The following is a 23,037-nucleotide window of genomic DNA, read 5'->3' as shown; positions in this document are numbered from 1 at the left end:
TGGCCTCCTCCAGAGTGTCCTGCACCGAGGGCGGAGTTCAGGATGAGCTTCGGCTTCTAGCTCGCTGACATCAACAGCGAGAAGTCATGTTGTAACCGCTATAATTTTCCCGTGTTACCCCACCCCCCACCCCACCCCACCCCGCCCCGTCTCTCTTCTTAGGGCCTTCAGGCATTCGCACAGACCCTCTGCCCTCCTCAGAGGGGGGGGATGTGTCTCCCGCTGGGCTGGGAGCAGGGCTGTCTATCGGGGAGCCCCTCTCGCCCAGCGAGACCCCCACCGAGGAGAACCCAGACAAAGACAGGTGAGGAGGAGGGGGATGAAGAGGAAAAGTGACAGTAGCCTGCTGAGTGGGATTAAAAGCTATGGTGTGTGTGTGTCTGTGTGTGTGTGTGTTGTTACACCTTGACAGAAACTCTGTTAGTTGGACAGAAAGCTACAATCCTGCAGGTTCTGATGTTCCACAAGTTGTTGGTTAATTGTAAAGGCTTGGCCTGCCATATCGGTTTGTTGACCACAACGACCTCACTTCTTCACATCCAGTAGTAAATGGTGACCGCTGCCAACAGCCACCATTTACTGCGCATGAGAGATCATTAAAATAATGAAACAAAAAGTTCATGACTTAGCATGGATTTGTCTGCTCGTAACTCTTCAGGATTGTAGCTTTTAGCCTGTTCGGCTGAAGCGATGCTAGCGCGGAAAGCGACATGCTTAATGGATTTATCTTTTTACAGCCTGGGTCGGACTCTTGTAGTTTTTGGCACCACGTGTATTGGTAATGGTATTATTTTACTCATTGGCTTCGTTGGGGACATTTTGAACACAGGAGCCCTGCTGGACACAACTTCGCCATGTGGCGTCTTACCGGGCGACTGAACACGAGCGTCAGACACGGTTCGGCCACCCAATTATCTGACTCGCACACGTATTTGGAAGTGAAAACGAAAGTTCAAGTTAAAAGTTATTACCCAGATGGCGTCCGGGTGGCGTGACGGTCTATTCCGTTGCCCACTGACATCGGGATCACCGGTTCGAATCCCCGTGTTACCTCCGGCTTGGTCGGGCGTCCCTACAGACACAATTGGCCGCGTCTGCATGTGGGAAGCTGGACGTGGGTATGTGTCCTGGTCGCTGCACTTGCGCCTCCTCTGGTCGGTCCGGGGCACCTGTTCAGGGGGGGAGGGGGAACTGCTTGGGGGGAATAGGGTGATCCTCCCATGCGCTACATCCCCCTGGTGAAACTCCTCACCGTCAGGTGAAAAGAAGCGGCTGGTGACTCCACATGTATCGGGGTAGGCATGTGGTAGTCTGCAGCCCTCCCCGGGGTTGGCAGAGGGGGTGGAGCAGCGACCGGGATGCCTCGGAAGAGTGAGGTAATTGGCCAAATGCAATTGTGGAGAAGGGGGGGGGGGTAAAAAAAAAAGTTATTACCCAGAATATCCAATATTATGAGTGGTTGATTGCATCGCTGAGCTACTTCCTGGTTCACTCTGCAGAAATGACCAGCCGGCTAAAATGATGCAAGTTAATTAGCCAAGTACAATTGACGAGAAAAGGGGGGGAAATCCACCAAAAAAAGAAAAGTGAGACGGAAGGCCCGCTGGTTACCATGGTAACCAGCAACAAGCTACCTGACCAGCGCAATGGAGAAGTGATGGATAACGGAGAATCCTATATACACAGTCTAAGTGAGGCACGAGGGTTATTCTGTTCTTGTTGTTGAAATACGGGCTTGTATTCAGTTGCCCCCTTAAGATGCTGCTCTAGCTGTGCTGTTGTGTCCAACATCTCCCAAATATCAGTGAATAGAAATATCATAACCGATATGCATGATGTCAAAAACTATGAAGGCCCGGGCTGTAAAAAGCTGGACTTGTAACCCTTGTAAGCCTGAAAGAGTGTCTGAAATCCAAAGACCGTCCAGGGTCCAGTGTCTGTCTAAGGCTGAGGGAGCGTTGGCAAAACTCCCCCAGCTGTCTGTCCCTGCTGTGTGCTAGCTGTTGTCCTGCTGCCCGCTAGCTAGCCGGCTAACACGACTTGTCTTGGAGTCTGGAGTCTGGAGAAGGATGCGCCCCCCCCCCTCCCCCCCGGTGAACTGGGACCCACTTTTCCCTCTTCCAGCCCCCTTGCCTTTCCCACTAATATACTTCAGTCTCTCCGTCTCTCCTCAGACTGGCGCGGCTGTTCTTCCCTCATTCTTTCTTCCCATCAGAACATTTGGCGCTCTTCTCAAGCGTGCCGTGTTGTCTTGTCCTCTAACGTGTACATCAGAGCTTCATTGCATTGCATTGTCCGTGTGCATACCGGCATAGTTTGTGCATTTGTGACCTTGTTCGTATAGACTATGGATGCAGAAGATAATGGTCATGGTATTAGCGAGCGCCATTTCCCTTAATGGGTCATTGAATCTACCTACAGCTTGCCTGGAATTGTAAGAGGCGGCACGGCGGCGCAGTGGTTAGCGCGGTCCCCTCACAGCAAGAGTGGGTTCGAGCCCTGGGGTACTCCAACCTTGGGGGTCGTCCCGGGTCGTCCTCTGCGTGGAGTTTGCATGTTCTCCCCGTGTCTGCGTGGGTTTCCTCCGGGTGCTCCGGTTTCCTCCCACAGTCCAAAGACATGTAGGTCAGGTGAATCGGCCGTACTAAATTGTCCCTAGGTGTGAATGGGTGTGTGTGTGTGTGTGTGTGTGTGTGTGTGGGCCCTGTGATGGACTGGCTGCCTGTCCAGGGTGTCTCCCCGCCTGCCGCCCAATGACTGCTGGGATAGGCTCCAGCATCCCTGCCTCCCTGAGAGCAGGATAAGCGGTTCGGATAATGGATGGATGGATGGGTAATGGATGGATGGACGGACGGATGGATGGCATTGTAAGAGACAACATAGATATTCTAGATCTCCAGCTAGTATGTATTGACAAGGCTCAAGCGTTTTCGGTTTTTACCGATTTTCACTGAAAAATACCCAGATTTTTCACCCGGATTCTATGTTTCCACGGATCCAAAAAGTTGTTCCTGCTCATGTGAGGTTACGTAACAGTGACCTCTTGTGGCGAAATTCGGTATGCTGGACGGCTTTGAAAAATAAGAACCGAAAACGCCGAGCCTCGTATGTACAGTAAGTTAAGCATTCGAGTTGAAGCTCCTACCCAGTGTGACGACGTGGCGTTTAAGTCTCCCGAAGGTAGTGTAGTCGGCTAAGCTTTCCAAGGAAGTAGCTCATCTGAACAAGGAAGTAGCTCATCTGAACAAGGAAGTAGCTCATCTGAGCAGGGAAGTAGCTCATCTGAGCAAGGAAGTAGCTCATCTGAACAAGGAAGTAGCTCATCTGAACAAGGAAGTAGCTCATCTGAGCAAGGAAGTAGCTCATCTGAACAAGGAAGTAGCTCATCTGAACAAGGAAGTAGCTCATCTGAACAAGGAAGTAGCTCATCTGAGCATTGGCTGGTTTTTGAGTCCAGGAAGGAAGAGGGAGAAGCGAGCCTCGGCGTGCCCTTCCTTGTTTTTGTTCTGTGTGCTCTTGTCTGTCCAAGGCCCGGTCAGGTGCCGGTCCGTTTGTCCTGCGTCCACGTTGTGCATGGTTACCCGTTGTGGCGGGGTCTTTGTTGCTGTAGCGGGCGTGCTCCCCTGTCAGCGGTCGAACCACTTGTTGAGTGACTTGTGCTGTGTTGTGTGCCTGCATGTTGGGGTTGTTAGCTTGTAGTGGTGGTGTAAAGGCAGTGTCCGGGTGTGTAACCTTGTGATGTCCCGTGTTTTTACAGACGGAAGACAAGGTTGGTCCCCACGCCTTGACAGAGGCACGGATGCTGCTCTCTCTCTCTCTCTCTCTCTTTCTCACAGATACACACACACACACACACACACACCATACAACACAACACAACAAAGCACATCGAGCCATACACTCATTACATCAAGACACACACACACACACACACCATACAACACAACACAACACAACAAAGCACATCAAGCCATACACTCATTACATCAACACACACACACACACACACACACCATACAACACAACACAACACAACACAACAAAGCACATCAAGCCATACACTCATTACATCAACACACACACACACACACACACACACACACACACACACACATACACACACACACACACACACACACACACACACACACACACACACACAACAAAGCACATTGAGCCACTCATTACATCAGCACACACACACACACACACACACCATACAACACAACACAACAAAGCACATTGAGCCATACACACACACACACACACACACACACCACACACACACACACACCATACAACACAACAAAGCACATGGAGCCATACACTCATTACATCAACACACACACACACATGCACACACACACACGCACACCATACAACACAACACAACACAACACAACAAAGCACATTGAGCCATACACCCATTACATCAACACACACACACACACACACACACACACACACACACACACACCATACAACACAACAAAGCACATGGAGCCATACACTCATCACATCAACACACACACACACACACCATACAACACAACACAACACAACACAACAAAGCACATTGAGCCATACACCCATTACATCAACACACACACACACACACACACACACCATACAACACAACAAAGCACATGGAGCCATACACTCATTACATCAACACACACACACACACCATGCAACACAACACAACACAACACAACACAACAAAGCACATTGAGCCATACACCCATTACATCAACACACACAAACACACACACACACACACACACACCATACAACAAAACAAAGCACATGGAGCCATACACTCATTACATCAACACACACACACACACACAAACACACCATGCAACACAACACAACACAACAAAGCACATTGAGCCATACACTCATTACATCAACACACACAAACACACACACACACACACCATACAACACAACAAAGCACATCGAGCCATACACTCATTACATCAACACACACACACACACACACCATGCAACACAACACAACACAACACAACAAAGCACATTGAGCCATACGCTCATTACATCAACACACACACACACACACACACCATGCAACACAACACAACACAAAACAACAAAGCACATGGAGCCATACACTCATTACATCAACACACACACACACACACCATACAACACAACAAAGCACATTGAGCCACTCATTACATCAACACACACACACACACATGGTCTTCTTGCATGGCTAAGTATTGTCTGCTTGGTTGCAAAGGTTGTGAGATAAGCTCGACACTGGTGATAGGTGGGTGTTTTGTGGAGCGTGTGTGCGCACCGTGTGTAACCGAGGAGATGTGTTGATAACTGATGCTGTGCCGGTGCCTCTCTCCAGGTACGTTACTACGCAGACATGGTCCTGCCAGGTATTTCCTCCTTACGAGGCATGCCGCTGGCTCTCAGACGCCCCCCAGTGTTCTCTCGGGGGTAAATGTACTGTAAGGTTAGGCATTCACGTGCAAGCCGTGTTTCTACGGGGCATTATTGTTATTCACAGATATGCATGTCACACATATGCATATTTAATATTGCCTGTCCTCCATGTTCTGTCTCTGTATTTCCTTTTGATTCTTATTCTTTGTTATTCTCGTGGCTTCCCGCCTTTTTTTGCCTTCAAATCCGGCATTTGGGTTCTCCTTCACTCTGTTGCCCCCGTGTGTCATCCTCTTTACCCCCCCCCCCCCCCCAATTCAAATGATCTTTGACATCGCTCCCTTCAAACTCCTTGTTTGTTTCTCCACGGTCTCCTTGTGCTCCTCCTGCCCCTGTCCTTTCTTACTTCCGTTCCCCCAACTCCTTGGCACCGATCCAACTCACCTCCTCATACCCAACCCCTCCGCTTTCCCGTCCGTCCGTCTGTCCATCCGTCCTTCCTTCCCCCCCCCCTTCATTTTGTCTTTCTTTCACCTACAACCCCCCTTCCCCTTCCTCCCTCCTCCTCACTCCCTTACAGTAGGAAAGTGGCGCGCAGCGAGAGTGCACGTGTGGACCGGCACTCGTCCCGCCGCCGCGGTTCCACCCGGGCCAAACAGTCCCGCTCCCGTAGCGACGTGGATCTCCAGCAACCCTCCACCACACCAACCTCACCCGCCCCGCTCACCCCTCAGCACTCCCACCCGTAAGACAGACTAACCTAACCCCCACCCCCAGCCTCTCTTTGGCTGAAGAAGTGCACAGCAGGCACAGACAGACTGAAATCTTGATAGCGTTTCAAAGTAAAAGCAGTCACATGATTAATGAGATAATTCTTTGGGGGCACTGTTGAGGAACTGCATTGCCAAAAATACACTGAATCTTTTCTTCCAATGAAAAAAACAATTTTCTAAAAATGGAGACAATAAAAATTAATTGATCAACTAACACTAACCACTGGCCATCAGACAGATCAGATCTGTCCTCAGATATCGACCCGCCATGACAGATTGGAAGTGAATACCAGTCAAATGACACCCTCGGGGACAAGTCAAGACATGGCTCTCTTGTTTAAGTGCCACCCAGCCAGATCAGTAATTAATCTTTTCAGATAAGTGCTAAGGGCCAGCCAGTCCTTCAGGATCACTGTTAGTCAAGAGGACTGTAAATAGTCCTGTATGAGGTCATATGAGACATGCAACCTCAATGCCCAGAAGGGAATCTTTGTACAGAAAAAGTGAAGGATCATGGGTATGCAGACAGAGGTTGATCAAATCTTGATCTTTTCATGATGTTTCAAATTTTGTTCTTGTGTCCCCGAGAGGACCTTCAGCACACTGGAAGTGTGACAAGGGGGTCCCCTGTATGGGTGTTTTGTAGATGCGCTCTCCGGTTGTGGTAGACCTCGGTCTTAGCTTCTCACCCTTCTCCCACCTTCCCTCTCGCCTCTTCCCCTCAGCAATGAAGGACTGGCCTTATTTCCGGAGGGCCCCGGCCCCTCCCCCACAAGCCCCTCCCCTCAGCTGGAGGAGATAGAGCCGCGCCTCCTGGAACTGGAGCAGGACCCGGCCAACTGGAGAGACCTGGCCTCGCCTGACGCTCTGGCCAACCTCAGCAAGAAGGAAACCAAGAGGCAGGAGGTCATCAACGGTGAGGAGAGGAGGGGAACTGACCGGCACCCTCCATGAGAGTAAAATGGAGGGCCGTGGAAGGAATGATAACGGGTTTTGATGAAGTATTGCCGTATTGGCCGTGGGCTGTGAGGTATTGAGTTGCGGGATTCTCCTGCGCTGACAGTGTGGTTATGGCCGAGATAACGAGAGAGAGATGTGACCTTGTTCCATTATTTATCATGGCCGAGTGCCCCTTGAAGGGCCGAACAGAACAGTTGTTTACCAAACAGGATTTCTTGTCGCGCAGCAGCAGTGATGCATCCCTGGAAGAATGAGGCCCGGAGTTTAAACGGAAACTGTCCCAGATTTCAACATTAGCTCTCTAGATATGTTATAGGGATAAAACTCCCATCAGCATCCATAATACTGAGCCGTTGTCTGCATGTCCCTGAAACGCCACTGAAATTGTGTCTGTAGGGACACCCGACCAAGCTGGAGGTAACGTGGGGATTCGAACCGGCGATCCCCGTGTTGGGAGGCAACAGAATAGACCGCTATGCTACCCGGACGCCCTGACTTCTCAGTATTAAGACTGCTACCAGAGTGTTATCCCTGCAACATATATAGTGGTCATCTTGAACGTTGTGATTTATATATGTGTGTATTTAGTGGCACCCCTAACACCAACATGTCCCCTGTCCGTCTCTCAGAGTTGTTTGCGACAGAGCACGCCCACGTGCGAATGTTGACCGTCCTCCAGACAGTCTTCTCCAAGCCTCTGGAGAGAGAGGAGATCCTCACCACCGACGAGCTGGCCGCCATCTTCCCCAGCCTGGACGATATTATCGAAGTGCACTGTAAGCATCAATACGCAGGCTGATTTTACCCTCTACTGTTGTGGTACATTTGAAATGGGACATTAGAGGTTCAGATCCATGCTCCTTTGCATCATAAGCAAACCACTGCGGTGGGTTTTCTAACCACCGATTGTGTCGAGTTATGACAAAGTTCAATCGCCACCCATTACAATTAACAGAGTAGGATAGGAGAGCTGAACAGTATGTAGGGTCCAGACATCAGAAATAAACTGGTGGGTGTTCACCACTGTGTGCATCTCTGCCTGTGTACACCAGATACCTTCTATGAGAACTTGAAGAAACTGCGTCTGGAGGACAACTTTATCGTCAAGTCCATCGGTGTCACACTGCTCAACAGAGTAAGCATCCCCAATTTTGAAGTCTCCTTCCTCTCCTTGTCCCCTTTTCTCTCTCCTTAGAATCCACTTTCACCCCCGACACCCTGTCCTCCGTTTTCAGCGAGGTTAGAACCGGAACAGGAATTGATAGAATACTCGACTGGTATGATTTTAGGTCCATGTAGCCGTCACTAGACAAAAAATGACTGGTATCCATAATCTTCACACAAGGATCTATTTTGCAGTCGTGTGATTTTTGTTAAATTACGCCGCAAAATTTGATTATTTTAGCCCTCCGTGAACCAAACTAGGCCTGAATGTGAAAACATACACACAGAAATAGCTTTTCTTCTTAAGAGTACGCTAAATATGAAAACTCAAAAATAACCAACACTAACTCTTGCTTAGACCTCCTTTGTGTTTGATGGTCTTTAGTGTCAATTCCAGTCCCAGATAGCATCCGGATGTGGGCCACTTCAGGCAATGATGCGGCACTGGTGGCCTTCTTCTGGCCCTGACCAAATGGATGTGAGCCTGAAGTGGCCCACATGTATAATAGCAAATATGGCCCAAATATGCCAAATCAAATGTGGGCCTTTTTTGGCAAAGATGCGGTGCTCTGGGCAACATGTGATCTGGATGTGACCCTGAAGTGGCCCCGTGTGGTAAATGGTGAATATGGCCCAAATATCACAAAACAAATATGGGCCACCTTTGGCATATATGTGGCACATGCTGCATCGCTATGGCTTGGTTCTGGCCCAGATCTGACAAACAGGAGCGGACCGCCCAAGTGCCACTATTCCACACGCTATGTGGGCCGGATGAAAGTGTCGGGTGTGGGACGGGTCCGAACCACAGCAATTTTGCTATCTGGGGTTAATGTCACGTGCTTTGTAAAATTAAAAAAAAAATTCTGGTGTGTACGGGAATTAACTGGAGGTGGGATGAAGTGCTGTTTCTTCTTCATATGTTTTTTTCCCAATTAGCCTTGCTTCCGTGTGTGCATCTCTTTGTGCCCCTCCTCCTCCTCTTTTTCTTCCTCTTCTCTTTCCCCCTTAGTCTAATAAAAATCAACATGAGACTGTTGGTTTCAATGTGTCTGTCCGCACTCTCTTGTAGTTTGGTGGTCCGGAGGGGGAGTGGTTCCAGAAGTTGACAGCCCGGTTCTGCAGTCACCAGTCATGGGCGCTGGACCAGATCAAGAGCCGGCAGAAGAAGGACGCACGTTTCAACGCCTTCATACAGGTAACTTGCACCACGGAGCAGATGGGCAGATGCAGAGAAACGGCGAGATGCTGAGAGACGAGACGAGACTCCACAAAACCGTCTTCAAAGTAAAACAGATGCGCACAGGCATATGCAGTCAAACACGCACACATCAACACAAAACAAGTGGGTGTTTTTCTGATCGTGTGTGTGTGTGTGTGTGTGTGTGTGTGTGTGTGTGTGTGTGTGTGTGTGTTGATCCCAGGAGGCAGAGAGTAAGCCCCAGTGCCGTAGGCTGCAGCTGAAGGACATCATCCCCATAGAGATGCAGAGACTGACCAAGTACCCTTTGCTACTGGAGAATATTGCTAAGAGCACAGGTGTGTGTTTGTGTGTGTTTGTGTGTGTGTGTGTGTGTATAGATGATTTTGAGCCTGTCTGTCTGTCGAGCATACCGCGCAACAAAAGTTAAAGCTAAGATCTGCGAGTTTTATGCCTTAATAAATGGTCGTTTTATCCATCTGGACGGTGGAGGCGCGTTACAGAACGCTAACAGCCGTCTTGACCGTGGCCGGAGATGCGCTCCACTCTCCTCATGGCGTGTTCACACCAAACGCGAAGCGAACTTTTTGCCTCGCTTTACTTGCCCGAGTTTGATCGTGGCATCATTTGTTCTTATTCGCGCTACTCGCGCGAGTTTGGCCGCAGGATCGAGTACGCGAACCCATGAATTCTCTTCCGGAAAAGAGGAGAGGAGATTGAGCTTCGTTGCTGATAGGCTTTCGCGACACAGCATCATGCGAATTTCTCACTCAGGTCGAATATTTTAAACCCGGGCGGCGTCCGGGTAGCTATTCCATTGCCCACCAACACGGGATCGCCGGGTCGAATCCCCCGTGTTATCTCCGGCTTGGTCGGGCGTCCCTACAGACACTATTGGCCGTGTCTGCGGGTGGGAAGTTGGATGTGGGTATTCGTCCTGGTCGCTGCACTAGCGCCTCCTCTGGTCGGTCGGGGCGACCCCCCGGATCGGCAGAGAGGGGGTGGAGCAGCGACCGGGACGGCTCAAAAAGAGCGGGGTAACTGGGTAGAAAAAGGGGGAAAATCGAACAACACACGCGAGTTCGCATCTATTCGCATCTTCTCATTGACTTAATATGTAATCTCATCGCGCGAAAAATTAGCTTCGAAATTTGGTTTGACCACACCGTTAGACCGCTGCTGAAATGTTTTGACCGGGTTGCCCCAACTGGTGCAGCAGCAAACGCTGAATGTTGCACAAAACTTAACCAGAAAAAATAAAAAAAAGACCACAAGGTCATGGCTGTGTTGTGCTGCCGGTGTTCAGCGAACAATAAATATTACGGCAGAGCGGAGTTTCGATGACTATACTGCAGACGTCGGGCGGCGTGCATTAGCTTTGGTCCAAAGTTCGCATTCTTCCAAGGGCTGGAAGTGTTTACTGCCGAGCTGGTGGCAAAAAAGAGACGCACACCTTGTGTGTAGTCTGGGAAGATCCGTCTCAGTGGGTCCAATTCTCTCTGCCGCCTACACTGAACTATATCCGAACACTGTTCTGCTGTAATATCGATTACCCGTCTAACAGAGTCGCCACGTTATCATCCTCGTGTGTCAGATGGATAAAATAACAACTTATCAATGGAGAAAAGTTGTGGATCTTGGCTTTAATATGTCACCCGCATATGTCTGGAGACGCCATGTCTCCCCTGGAGACATGCACGGTGTTCTGCAGTGCTAACCACAACACCGCAAGTAACACAGCAGGTTATTTTTCAGCAAATGAAGTCTCACATTGCTAGCAGAGGCAGGAGGGTATCCCCCACAGCAGTGTTGAGGGTTCCTGTTATTTATTCATATTTTTCATGGCCTGGTGTGTTTGCGTGACGATGAGGGTGTGAGTTTTGGGAGTGTTGACAGAACATGGAGGTCCCAATGCAGGTCACTTAGGCTGACATTCTAACCCGTGGGGCTTTTTGAAAATGAAAAAAAAAAAAAAAAAAGATGTTTTCTGCTCACAAAACATAAAATATGCACCATTTTGGGGCGTCCGGGTGGTGTGGCGGTCTACTCCGTTGCCTACCAACACGGAGATCGCCGGTTCGAATCCCCGTGTTACCCCCGGCTTGGTCGGGCGTCCCTACAGACACAATTGGCCGTGTCTGCGGGTGGGAAGCCGGATGCCGGTATGTGCCCTGGTCACTGCACTAGCGCCTCCTCTGGTCGGTCGGGGCGCCTGTTCGGGGGAACTGGGGGGGGAATAGCGTGATCCTCCCACGTGCTACGTCCCCCTGGTGAAACTCCTCACTGCCAGGTGAAAAGAAGCGGCTGGCGACTCCACATGTATCGGAGGAAGCGTGTGGTAGTCTGCAGCCCTCCCCGGATCGGCAGAGGGGGGGGGCAGCGACCGGGGTGGCTCGAAAGAGTGGGGTAATTGGCCGGATACAATTGGGGAGAAAAAGGGAGGAAAAATCCCCCCAAAATTTTGAGGAGTAGGGACGCAAACAAAAAAGGGTAAATCATGACAAACAGGAAGTAGAATCAGGGCAGTCTGACACGTCAGGACAGCACAGGACGAATCTTAACGGCGGCTTCGAACTTGATCCCGACACAAAAAACAAACATCTGAATGACCGGTCGTCTGTCAGTGTGTTTGAGAGTCTTGATGTTGGTTGCCGACTGTAAGGCGCGGTTTTCTTCACCTCCGTGTCCTCCCGTGTCACTGCAGAGGACGAGACGGAGAAGGGGAGGATCCAGCAGAGCGCCGAGTGCTGCCGGAAGATCCTCAACCACGTCAACGAGGAGGTCAAAGTGATGGAGAACCTTCTGGTGAGAAGCGCACACCACAAGCGTAGCGCGTTGGCCGCCCGGCACGTTTACGCCCTCATTCAGTGACCGAGCGCAGATCAGGTTCCGGCAAATCCCCGCCGCGACCTTGGCGGGATCGGTGCGGGCGTTTGGGTATTGATGCAGGTACGAGCCGTGTTGACTGTCCTCTCATTGTCCCTCCGGTGTTTCTGTCTGCCCCCAGACACTGAAGGACTACCAGCGTAGACTGGACGTGTCGGGGCTGAAACCCAGTAATGAGCTGTATACGGAGTACAGGGTAAGGTGGCGTTGTCGAGCCGTCTTCCTACTTTGTTGTGTAGTGTGGAGACGAAGGCTGAAGTACTGGTACCACTCAAGATCCCCTCTCTCCAGCTGCCTTCAGTCATCTCATTTCATTCTCTCTCTCTCTGTCTGTCTGTCTGTCTGTCTGTCTGTCTGTCTGTCTGTCTGTCTGTCTGTCTCTCTCTCTGTCTGTCTGTCTGTCTGTCTGTCTGTCTGTCTGTCTGTCTGTCTGTCTCTCTCTCTCTCTGTCTGTCTGTCTGTCTGTCTGTCTGTCTGTCTGTCTGTCTGTCTGTCTGTCTGTCTGTCTGTCTCTCTCTCTCTCTCTCTCTGTCTGTCTGTCTGTCTGTCTGTCTGTCTGTCTGTCTGTCTGTCTGTCTGTCTGTCTCTCTCTCTCTCTCTCTCTCTGTCTGTCTGTCTGTCTGTCTGTCTGTCTCTCTGTCTGTCTGTCTGTCTGTCTGTCTGTCTGTCTGTCTGTCTGTCTGTCTGTCTGTCTGTCTGTCTGTCTGTCTGTCTGTCTCTCTCTCCTCTCCTTCAGAATATTGATTTGACCCAGAAGAAGATGATCTATGAAGGCCCTCTGACCTGGAAAGTAACCAAAGAGAAAGCTATCGGTAATTTTAAATTGTGTGTTTGTGTGTGTGTGTTTGTTCATGACATGCATGTGCTGTGTGCGATTGCCTGTGTCCTGCTTCTCTAGCAGTGTCATGTGGACAGAAGATTCGGCATCTGTTTTTTTGCCCCCCCCCCCTTTATCGCCCCAGTTGTATCCGACCAATCACCCCGCTCTTCTGAGCCGTCCCCGGTCGCTGCTCCACCCCCTCTGCCGATCCGGGGGGAGGGCTGCAGACCACCACATGCCTCCTCCGATACATGTGGAGTCGCCAGCCGCTCCTTTTCACCTGACAGGAGTTTCACCAGGGGAACGTAGCGCGTGGGAGGATCACGCTATTCCCCCCCCAGTTCCCTCTCCCTCCCCTCCCGATTAGGCGCCCCGACCGACCAGAGGAGGCGCTAGTGCAGCGACCAGGACACATACCCACATCCGGCTTCCCACCCGCAGACACGGCCAATTGTGTGTGTAGGGACGCCCGACCAAGCCGGAGGTAACACGGGGATTCGAACGGGCGATCTCCGTGTCGGTAGGCAACGGAATAGACCGCCACGCCACCCGGACGCCCTCGGCATATGTTTTTACTACCCAAATACTCCTTATGTCTGAGAAAAAAAAATAATAAGATTTTCATTCATCTCCCGCCTTTCTCCTCCCCCCCCCCCCCCGTCCTCCTCCCCCCCGCCCGCCACAGAGGTGCAGTGTGTGCTGCTGGGGGACATGCTGATGCTCCTGCAGCGACAGGACGACAAGATGGTGCTCAAGTGCCAGAGCAAGAGCAACATCGCCGTGCAGGAGGGCAAGCAGATGCTCAGTCCCATCATCAAGCTGGACTCGGTCTTCCTGCGGGAGGTGGCCACAGGTGGGGAGCGACGCACGGATGCACACACTCGACACGCAGGCGTGTTTGATACCCACCGTGCCACCCTTGTTATCGGCGCCGGCGACGTTGGGAAAAAAAAAGAAAACAAAGTGTTGATTTTAGCTTGACTTTTGTCTCCGCCAGATCGCAAGGCTTTCTATGTGATCTTCACATGGGACAGCGGGGCTCAGATCTATGAGCTGGTGGCCCAGTCTGTTGGCGAGAGGAAGACGTGAGTACGGGGGAGGAAGAGGAAGACTGACGAGGATTTATTGGTAATGGTCCTTTCTGCGGAAAAGTAATCACATGTGCGTTTTCGTAGGTGGACGGATGTGATAAAGTCAACGGTGGACGACCTAAAGCTGAGTGGAGCTCCGATGAAGTTGCCGTTACTTCCCGGCGGTGGAGGACCGCCCTTCAGTCCCACATTGTAAGTGTTTGCACGTGTGTTCGCCAAGAGCCAGACCTCATATCTGATGTTAAACCATACTGATCTGTCTAGTCTCTCTCACCACCCTTGTTTCTTTCTTCTTTCTTCCTCTCCCCCCTCTCTTCTCTCCTCTCTCTCGTTCACAGGCTGTCTGCCCCGCTGAGTCCCACTGAGAACGGCGGTTTGAAGAGCGGCGGTGGTGAGTGTGCCGCGCGACACAGCCTCCAACCAAACTCGCCGATTTTCTTTTTTTATGCACTTCTGGAGACTTGAGCCCGAGCTAAGCCTCGTGTCCGTCCGCAGATCGAGATAAGGACAGCTTGACCGATGACAAGTCCACGGATGCCCGCCACACCCTGATCGTCTACCTGTCGGACAAAGGCTTCGACCTGATCCACCACTCCAACACCGACCGGGAGAAGGTGGCCAAAAGTGCACAAGATGAAGGTGAGTGAACGGGACGGGGGAGCTTCCTTTTCACCTTTACGAACGTAATCTCAAACTTGCCAGGGGCGTCCGGGTGGCGGTCTATTCCGTTGCCTACCAACACGGGGATCGCCGGTTCGAATCCCTGTGTTACCTCCGGCTTGGTTGGGTGTCCCTACAGACACAATTGGCCGTGTCTGCGGGTGGGAAGCCGGATGTGGGTATGTGTCCCAGTCGCTGCACTAGTCCGGGGGAACCGGGGGGAATAGCGTGATCCTCCCATGTGCTACGTCCCCCTGGCGAAACTCCTCACTGTCAGGTGAAAAGAAGCGGCTGGCGACTCCACATGTATCGGAGGAGGCTTGTGGTAGTCTGCAGCCCTCCCCGGATCAGCAGAGGGGGTGGAGCAGCGACCGGCACGGCTCAGAAGAGCAGGGTAATTAACCGGATACAACTGGGGGGGGAAAGGGGGTAAAACCCATCCATCCACTATATGAACCGCTCATCCTGCTGTCAGGGTTGCGAGGATGCTGGAGCCTATCCCAGCAGTCATCGGGTGGCAGGCGGGGAGACAGCCTGGACAGGCCGCCAGGCCATCACATAAAATTAAAAATAAAAGAAAAACACAAAAAAAAACGTACTCTCCTGCCATTACTGCTGTCTGGTTTTGAGTTTTTGGTTTTTTTTATTGTTCTGTAAACCTGCTAAATGTGACTGTGTCCTCTTCGTAGTCATGCTGCTGAAAAGGCTGTTGGTTGGCAGCATAAGCCTGTCGGAGGGCTCCCAGCCTAACAAGGAAAATGGAGGAGAGGGAACGGAGAGGCCGTACCAAGACACCGACTGCTGTCAGTCATCAGGTCTGTAGAAGGCTGCCGAGAGCGTTTGTTGTTAGTCAACAGCGGCGGTACTTAAAAGACATGACTTTGCTGGAGTCCCATTCTGTCTTTTCCCCCCGTAGAGGAAAGCCAGCCCGCAGACGGAAGAGCGGAAGGGGAGGACCACGGAGGTGGAACGGAGGGGGGAGGGGTAAAGACGGAGGAGGAGCGGGGCATCAGCGCGCCCCTGGTGTTGTCCCAAGACAGGATGGAGGAAGTGCACATGAGACTCCAGAGTCTGGAGGAAAAGCTGAAGAAACTCGAGGTGAGAGAAGAGGAGTAAACGAATGAGGAGGGGGCGGACGGGGCTGAACCGCGAGGGGACTCGAACGAGCGCGGCATAATAAAAGATGCGGACCCCAACAGTAGACGGGAGCTGAATGGAAAGCGAGACAGGGGTTGTCATGGCGTACTTCACTTCAGATAATCTAAGTAAGAGGCGAGCCAGGCAATACTTTGGACAGATGGGGCCAAAATGGCCCCGTAAGAGAAACAAGAGAACAGAAAACCACTTAACCGCTGCTGTTACTGCCCGGTGGAAAATTGCCTTGTGAAATTGGACTTCTCTGACAATGGCTATTATGTCCACGGGTTGCTATGGGATGTGTCAGAGGAGCGCTGAGAGAGATGGAGAAAGGATGATGAGTAGAAAAGGTGGCTAGAATTGTGTGTGTGTGTGTGTGTGTGTGTGTGTGTGTTTTCTAACTTCCTTGGGTGATATTGATCCGTGTGCTGCAGGTAGTTGAAGCGGAGTACCACAGGCTGCAGGAGGCTGTCTCCAAGTTTTCGCTGGAGGAGGGCAATTTCCACTGAGACGCCGGTGCGCTACCTGCTGGCCACCAGGTGAGAACACTGAGGCGCCATTTGAAACCGATCACTATACTGACCTGTAATGGCCAAAAGTTTTTCAGGGATACGGGGCCAACGAATCATACTTTATCAGCTAGGATTTGGTCTCCCACCAGTTCTCCCTTACACATGTGTGTCCTGTACTCACAGAGCTCTAGCTAGGCTAGAGCATCAGAAGAACGTATCCCTAAAACACTATACATTGCATGAAAAACATCATTACCGGGCGTCCGGGTGGCGCGGCGGTCTATCCCGTTGCCTGCCAACACGGGGAACACCGGTTCGAATCCCCGTGTTTCCTCCGGCTTGGTCGGGCGTCTCTGCAGACACGATTGGCCGCGTCTGCGGGTTGGGAAGCAATATGTGGGTATGTTTCCTGGTCGCGGCACTAGCGCCTCCTCTGGTCGGTCGGGGGCACCTGTTGGGGTGGGAATAGCGTGATCCTCCCACGCGTTACGTCCCCCTGGTGAAACTCCTCACCGTCAGGTGAAAGGAAGCGGCTGGCGACGCCACATGTACTGGAGGAGCCCTCCCCGGATCGGCAGGGGGGGGCGGAGCAGCGACCGGGACGGCTCGGAAGAGTGGGGTAATTGGCCGGATACAATTGGGGAGAAAAGGGGGGGGGAATCATGACTATCATCACGGAAGGTGATTACTCAGTATCTCTGAAATATAAATATAAATATATGTAGGATCCACCTGTAGAAGCGTTAGTGTTAGCACTTTGTCAACAAAGGGCTACAATTGCACAACAGTGCTGAAAAGGTGCACAGGGTTCTAGCGCTCATTTTGAAAGAGGAGCTGCCACTGTGTCTTCATGCATGCTTAATAATCCAGGTAAGAAAAATCAAAGAAGGGTGAACCAGTTCATCTGGACACAACGTTTATTGACAGAAACGTTTCATCGCTCATCTAAGTGACCGCTTCAGTCTCAACTGACTGCAGGTGTCCCCACCCTTATAAACACTACAGTGGCATAACGACTGAAAACAGCGGTCAGCTGTCCCTATTTTAGATGGTGTGTCCCTCATTATTGCGTAATGTTTTCATGTGGAGGGCGGCACGGTGGCGCAGTGGTTAGCACGGTCGCCTCACGGCAAAAAGGTCCTGGGTTCAAACCCCGGGGTCGTCCAGCCTTGGGGGTCATCCCAGGTCATCCTCTGTGTGTGGAGTTTGCATCTTCTCCCCGTGGATTTCCTCCGGGTGCTCCGGTTTCCTCCCACTGTCCAATGACATGTAGGTCAGGTGACTCGGCCGTCCTAAATTGTCCCTAGGTGTGAATGTGTCGGCCCTGTGATGGACCGGCGACCTGTCCAGGGTGTCCCCCCCCGCCTGCCGCCCAACGACTGCTGGGATAGGCTCCAGCATCCCCGCGACCCTAATTAGGATAAGCGGCTTGGATGATGGATGTGTCTTGCAAGTGTATTCATGCTTTCCCTTGACTTGTCTCCTGTCCAGATCATCATTATAGGTGCTGTACTGGAGTGCGAGAGAGACTTTCAGAGGACCGCCTGGAAACCCCCTGTTTTACTCAACGCTCAAGACGTCATGCCCAGTGTAGTGGTTCAGTAATGGAACATGGGAAGTGTGTGTATGTGGTCGTGTGCATGAGTATGTGTGTGTACGTGCGTGTGTGCCGAAGTAATTGACAAAAGACGAGACACAATAGCGATCCTCCTTTCCAGTTGCCAAAAGAGCAATTTTGCTGTGAGATTGATGCTGCCTAACGAAGTGTATTGATTGTGATCTTCTGTGACACACACACACACACACACACACACACACCATAGGCGCGCACACCAGAGAAATCTTTATATGTTATCGAATAGCAGATATACATGGAAGAACAAGCGCTCCCGGTGCATCCCAAATGAGTAATATCAGCTCGAGCCCTGCAGAGGGCACTGTAGAGTTTTAGAACTTTGGAATCCTGCGCTGATCCGAACTGTATAGTATTGTATCTGCAGCCTGTGTGCTGAAACTCAGCAGAGCCGCGATGTGTTGTGATGGAAGTCCGGGCGGACACGGGTTCCTCTCCCAAACAGAGCCGCGGCATCGCACTTGCGGCGTGCACATCACATTTCGGTTCAGTCGAGTACAGTTTAGGAAGGCCGGTGAAACGGGCGCTGCTTAGCCAGCCCCGATCACAGTCGTATGTGTGTGTGTGTGTGTGTGTGTGTGTGTGTGTGTGTGAGTGTCAGGACGTGTTGTTAGATACCCTTGTGAGAGTTTTTTTTTTGTTTTTTTTTCTTCCTGGTGTAATTTAACGTGGAAGGTGAAATGGGAAGCCTGTGCGCGCACACACACATGCAAGGAAAGGGCTGACGTTACCCGCTGTAGCAAGTTGTCTGTCGGTGTGTGTGTGCCGCTTTTATTTATTCCTCCCGGGTCCTGTTAGGTAAGCGCGCTGCTTCTGGGGGGTAGTGACGCTGTTCTGGCACTGGGCTGGAAGGGACGGAGCGATGAGGGAGACGGGCGGTGGGGGGAAGAGGAGGGGGGGGAAACGAAGGGCAGGGGCCGAGAATGTAGAACGACGGTCGAGGGCAGGTGGCGACGAGAGTACGTCGTGTGAGCGGGGAGGGTCGAGGGACAGAAGGGAAAGTTGTCTGTCGATTCGGCTCGTCGTTTGAAGCAAACTTGATTTGAATGGAAGGAAACTGTCGTGGGAAGATGTGTTTTTTTTGGGGGGGGGGGGAGAGGGTGGGGGAGGCAAAGCTCTTGCACTCGCTGTCCCTGAAGCGAGATGCAGACGATCGGGTCAGTGAGTGCATACGGGGGAGACGCACAGACACGACTGAAGCCCAGTGCTACAGCAGGTTTCACAAAGGAAGGCAGCCGGGGCGAGTGTTGTTTGCGCTCGCCTGTTTTGACGGTGATGTCTGCAAGGGCAAAATCCCCACCGCCACCACCCCCACCCACCCCACCCCACCGCCACCACCCCTCCCACATTAGGGCTTGTAGATCCTGAGCCAAATCATGGAGCTTAGAGAAGGTTTCATTTTGTATTATATGCTGTTAGATATGTTATTAGTCAAAGATTATATTCTTCACTGGTAGCAATGTTTGTATCAGAATTGGATTATCTCGCTCTGTATTTTCTTCAGGTGTTGATTGTAATTATAATTTTTGTGACGATGCTCAAACGATTTCTCGAGTAGTGGCATTGAACTGTGGCCATGCGCACAGGACCAAAGACATGACTGTGTACCGTCGGATCCTCATGCAAGCTGTAACGTTATTATGACATGAATGATGTGTATATAAGCATTGTACTTAAGGCTGATTCGAGAGTGACGGCTCCCAAAAAACTGAGCCTACAGTTACTTTCCTTGACCAGCTGCTTCTCCCCCCCCCCTCCCCCTTTTCCAAATTCCGATATGTGCCAACCATAGCGAGCGGCTTGCCGACCGTGCAGACGGGCAGGAAAAAATAGATTAGAAAATGTGTTGTTCGAGAAAGGCGGAGAAAAGAAGAATTATGGGCTGTGGAGATGTACCGATTTTGCATAACAATTGCCCCAACGGTGAAAATAGACCCCGTGTTTGCATAAAGTGCTCACGCTCCAGAAGCTGCAGAGAGCCTGTTTACATAATGCGTAGATTTTCTTGAGCAAAAAAAATAAATATATATATATATATATATATATATATATATATATATATATTACAAGAAATGAAAGAGTGGTCCACGGAAGTCGCTCGGGGCTGCAGAGCGCCGAGCCGGCGCGACTGCAACGAGCTGTACCTAACGCCTCACGTGCTGACCCGTTCCGGAAACAGAGAAGGAGTAAAGGCCCACAACGCCCGGCCGGGCCGAGGAGTCCTGCAGAGACCCTCGGAAAAGTCTGAAACGTGGAGGCAAGAAAAAAAAACAAAAAACTGCAGACTCGCCGGGGCCATCACTCTCACCCGTACTGTACTTACAGTAACGGCGATGATATCCTAACACGCATTCACGCCATTCCCACAACAACGGTGGGCCCCCCCTGGGCCCCCCCACCCTGCGCCCCTCGCCCGAAACCTCAGCCTGAAGATACGGAAATTCCGGTTACGGCCGTCGCTCAAGCGGCACGGGGTATTTAACGCGGCGAGTTTCTGTCTGAACGTCAACTGCCGTTTCGCTGTCGCCCGTCTTTTCCTTTTTCCTCCTCGCGCTCGCCGTCACCGGGACTCTCGGCCTCCCGCTTCCTCGTGAGGGTTGTACGTCGATGTCGTCCTGTGGAAGAACAACTATTAGGGAAACGGCGGGCTACCGGGGCCTCGCGCGTCGGTCGTTACCACGGGCAGATTTGTGTTTACACACCCATGGGGATTTTTTCTTTTTAGCTCTGAAGTTTGTCTCCGAGACCAGAACCGGGGTAACAACCCCTTGCGTCTCGACACCGATCGGCTAACGCCGGGGTCTCTGCAGGCCCGGCTAGACTGCTCGTTGCAAGAGGCAGACGGCGGATGTTAGGAGGAAGGAAGTACAAATAACCATCATGCTTTGCCGCTGACTATCAAACGCCATGGGGGTGTACGCCCACATTTGCCCATAGTAACGATTGATGCTGAGGCCCCTCCCCCCCCCCCCCCGGTCTGGCTAAGGCCCCTCGCCTCTGTCTGTCTAAAGACAAGTGAGCTGAGTAGCTTCCTACGCATTCGTAATCACAAGCCCACCTCCTATAGCACCGGCTGATCGAATCCTCTCGTCTCCCAGCCTTTCTCGTTCGTTGGCCTATTTTTTTGCTTTTCTTACAGACGTCGGGGTTGCGTATTATTGGGTCATTTTGTTTTTTTGTTTTTTTTTCAAAGAGCATATGTAATTATATTTGCCAAGAACGGAGAGAGAGAAGACTTGTCCATAACTTGCCCGACTCACCGCGGCCCTCCGGCCTGCCAGTCGCACGAAGTTGGAGATTGAACTTGGGGGGGGGGGCGGGGCGGGGCGGGGGGGGTTTCCTCACCATTGAACTGCAGCGATCGGCACGTGAGACCCAGTTAACACCAGCTTACAGTAACTCGTCCACTCCTCGCCCGCAGCACTGGACGAAGGACTACAACAGATGCTTCTCTCCCTCTCTCCCCCCCCCCCTCTCTCTCATGTAACCAGTATACAGAAACATAGATGTATGGAAAATGTATTTAAAGAGTGGTGCCTTGCTCTGACTATCAAGCCGTTTTCTTCTACTTCTTCTTCTTCTTTCTTATCTGAAGTGTACAAACGGAAGCACTGTTGTTCATGTTTGTTTGTTTGTTTGTTTGTTGGGGGGGGTAATCTTCACATTGAAACCCCGTAATACCTACTAGGAGATAAGAGAACGCCACTGGTTGCGGGTAGGGGTCTGTATTGTATGGTGACTTGACTCAGCCCCTGTGGACACCCTCTCAGGGGTCACCTGTTGTATACTCTATTACAGCGTCCGTGTCCACCTCTTCGAGCTGCAGTCAGATTTGCACCGCCCCCCCCCCCACTTTTTTTTTTTTTTACCCCTCCTGCCAGCGCTTGGTGTAGATTCTTGGGCTCCGGTCCATGTCACACCGGCATCTGTCATCTTGTTTATCCATAAACTTCGATTATGCAAGAACTATATTGTGTATTTGGGCTTTGATGTTATTATGTGAGAGGTTTTTTTTTTAATGATGTATACTTAAGAACAATTGTGGTACGTTCTTTTTTTATTTTCAGTTTTTTTTTCTAAATAAATTTGGGGAAATAAATTCTTGCTTTGTGATTTCTTCTTTTTTGGGGGGGGGGGGTTGCCCCTTTTTCTCCCCAATTGTACTTGGCAAATTGTTTTCCGAGCCGTCCCGGTCGCTGCTCCGCCCCCCTCTGCTGCCCCGGGGAGGGCTGCAGACTACCACGTGCCTCCTCCCATACATGTGGAGTCGCCGGTCGCTTCTTTTCACCTGACGGTGAGGAGTTTCACCAGGGGGGACGTAGCGCGTGGGAGGATCAAGCTATTTCTCCCAGTTCCCCCTCCCGCCGAACAGGCGCCCCTACCGACCAGAGGAGGCGCTAGTGCAGCGCCGAGCGCCAATATTTTTTCCCCCTAGAATGAATACGGATTGGCCAGATCCGGATTCATCCTAGGACAAAAATATTCGCTTACCGTACACACACACACACACACACACACACACACACACACACACACAGTTAAGTTGGCCCAGTTAGCTTGGTCGCAAACGTGGCTAATGGCTAACAGTTAGCTAGCAAACGTGGCTAGGGTTAGGGTTTGCTGCGCGTTCGCATCGGCCTTGACTGACAGGCAGATCTGGCCAATCCCGGACGCCTGAGGGCGGGAACTTTCCGGATTCGTCCTAAGGAAGAAAAAAAACGTTCGCGGACCAGGACACACACCCACATCCGGTTTCCCCGCTTCCCTTCCGGCTTTGTG

At 51.4% G+C, this 23,037-nt stretch overlaps 1 protein-coding gene across 1 annotated transcript in view; it reads left to right on the top strand.

Annotated features, from left to right (window-relative positions):
• Window positions 1-19,577, top strand: part of arhgef1b (Rho guanine nucleotide exchange factor (GEF) 1b) — a 39,557-nt gene extending 19,980 nt beyond the window's left edge. The window contains 19 exon segments of the mRNA XM_056286108.1: window positions 163-304; window positions 6,002-6,166; window positions 6,920-7,110; window positions 7,784-7,930; window positions 8,207-8,289; window positions 9,391-9,516; window positions 9,743-9,857; window positions 12,224-12,324; window positions 12,527-12,601; window positions 13,142-13,217; window positions 13,911-14,078; window positions 14,223-14,310; window positions 14,401-14,508; window positions 14,655-14,707; window positions 14,812-14,955; window positions 15,666-15,791; window positions 15,893-16,074; window positions 16,548-16,652; window positions 18,117-19,577. Of these exon segments, the coding sequence (XP_056142083.1) occupies window positions 163-304; window positions 6,002-6,166; window positions 6,920-7,110; window positions 7,784-7,930; window positions 8,207-8,289; window positions 9,391-9,516; window positions 9,743-9,857; window positions 12,224-12,324; window positions 12,527-12,601; window positions 13,142-13,217; window positions 13,911-14,078; window positions 14,223-14,310; window positions 14,401-14,508; window positions 14,655-14,707; window positions 14,812-14,955; window positions 15,666-15,791; window positions 15,893-16,074; window positions 16,548-16,622 (2,165 nt within the window). The 3' untranslated portion in view covers window positions 16,623-16,652; window positions 18,117-19,577.
• The last annotated feature ends 3,460 nt before the right edge of the window (window positions 19,578-23,037 follow it).

Source organism: Lampris incognitus, chromosome 9, assembly GCF_029633865.1.
Source record: "Lampris incognitus isolate fLamInc1 chromosome 9, fLamInc1.hap2, whole genome shotgun sequence".
In the NCBI taxonomy this organism is placed as follows: Eukaryota; Metazoa; Chordata; class Actinopteri; order Lampriformes; family Lampridae; genus Lampris; species Lampris incognitus.
This window is presented reverse-complemented; position numbering and strand designations above follow the sequence as displayed.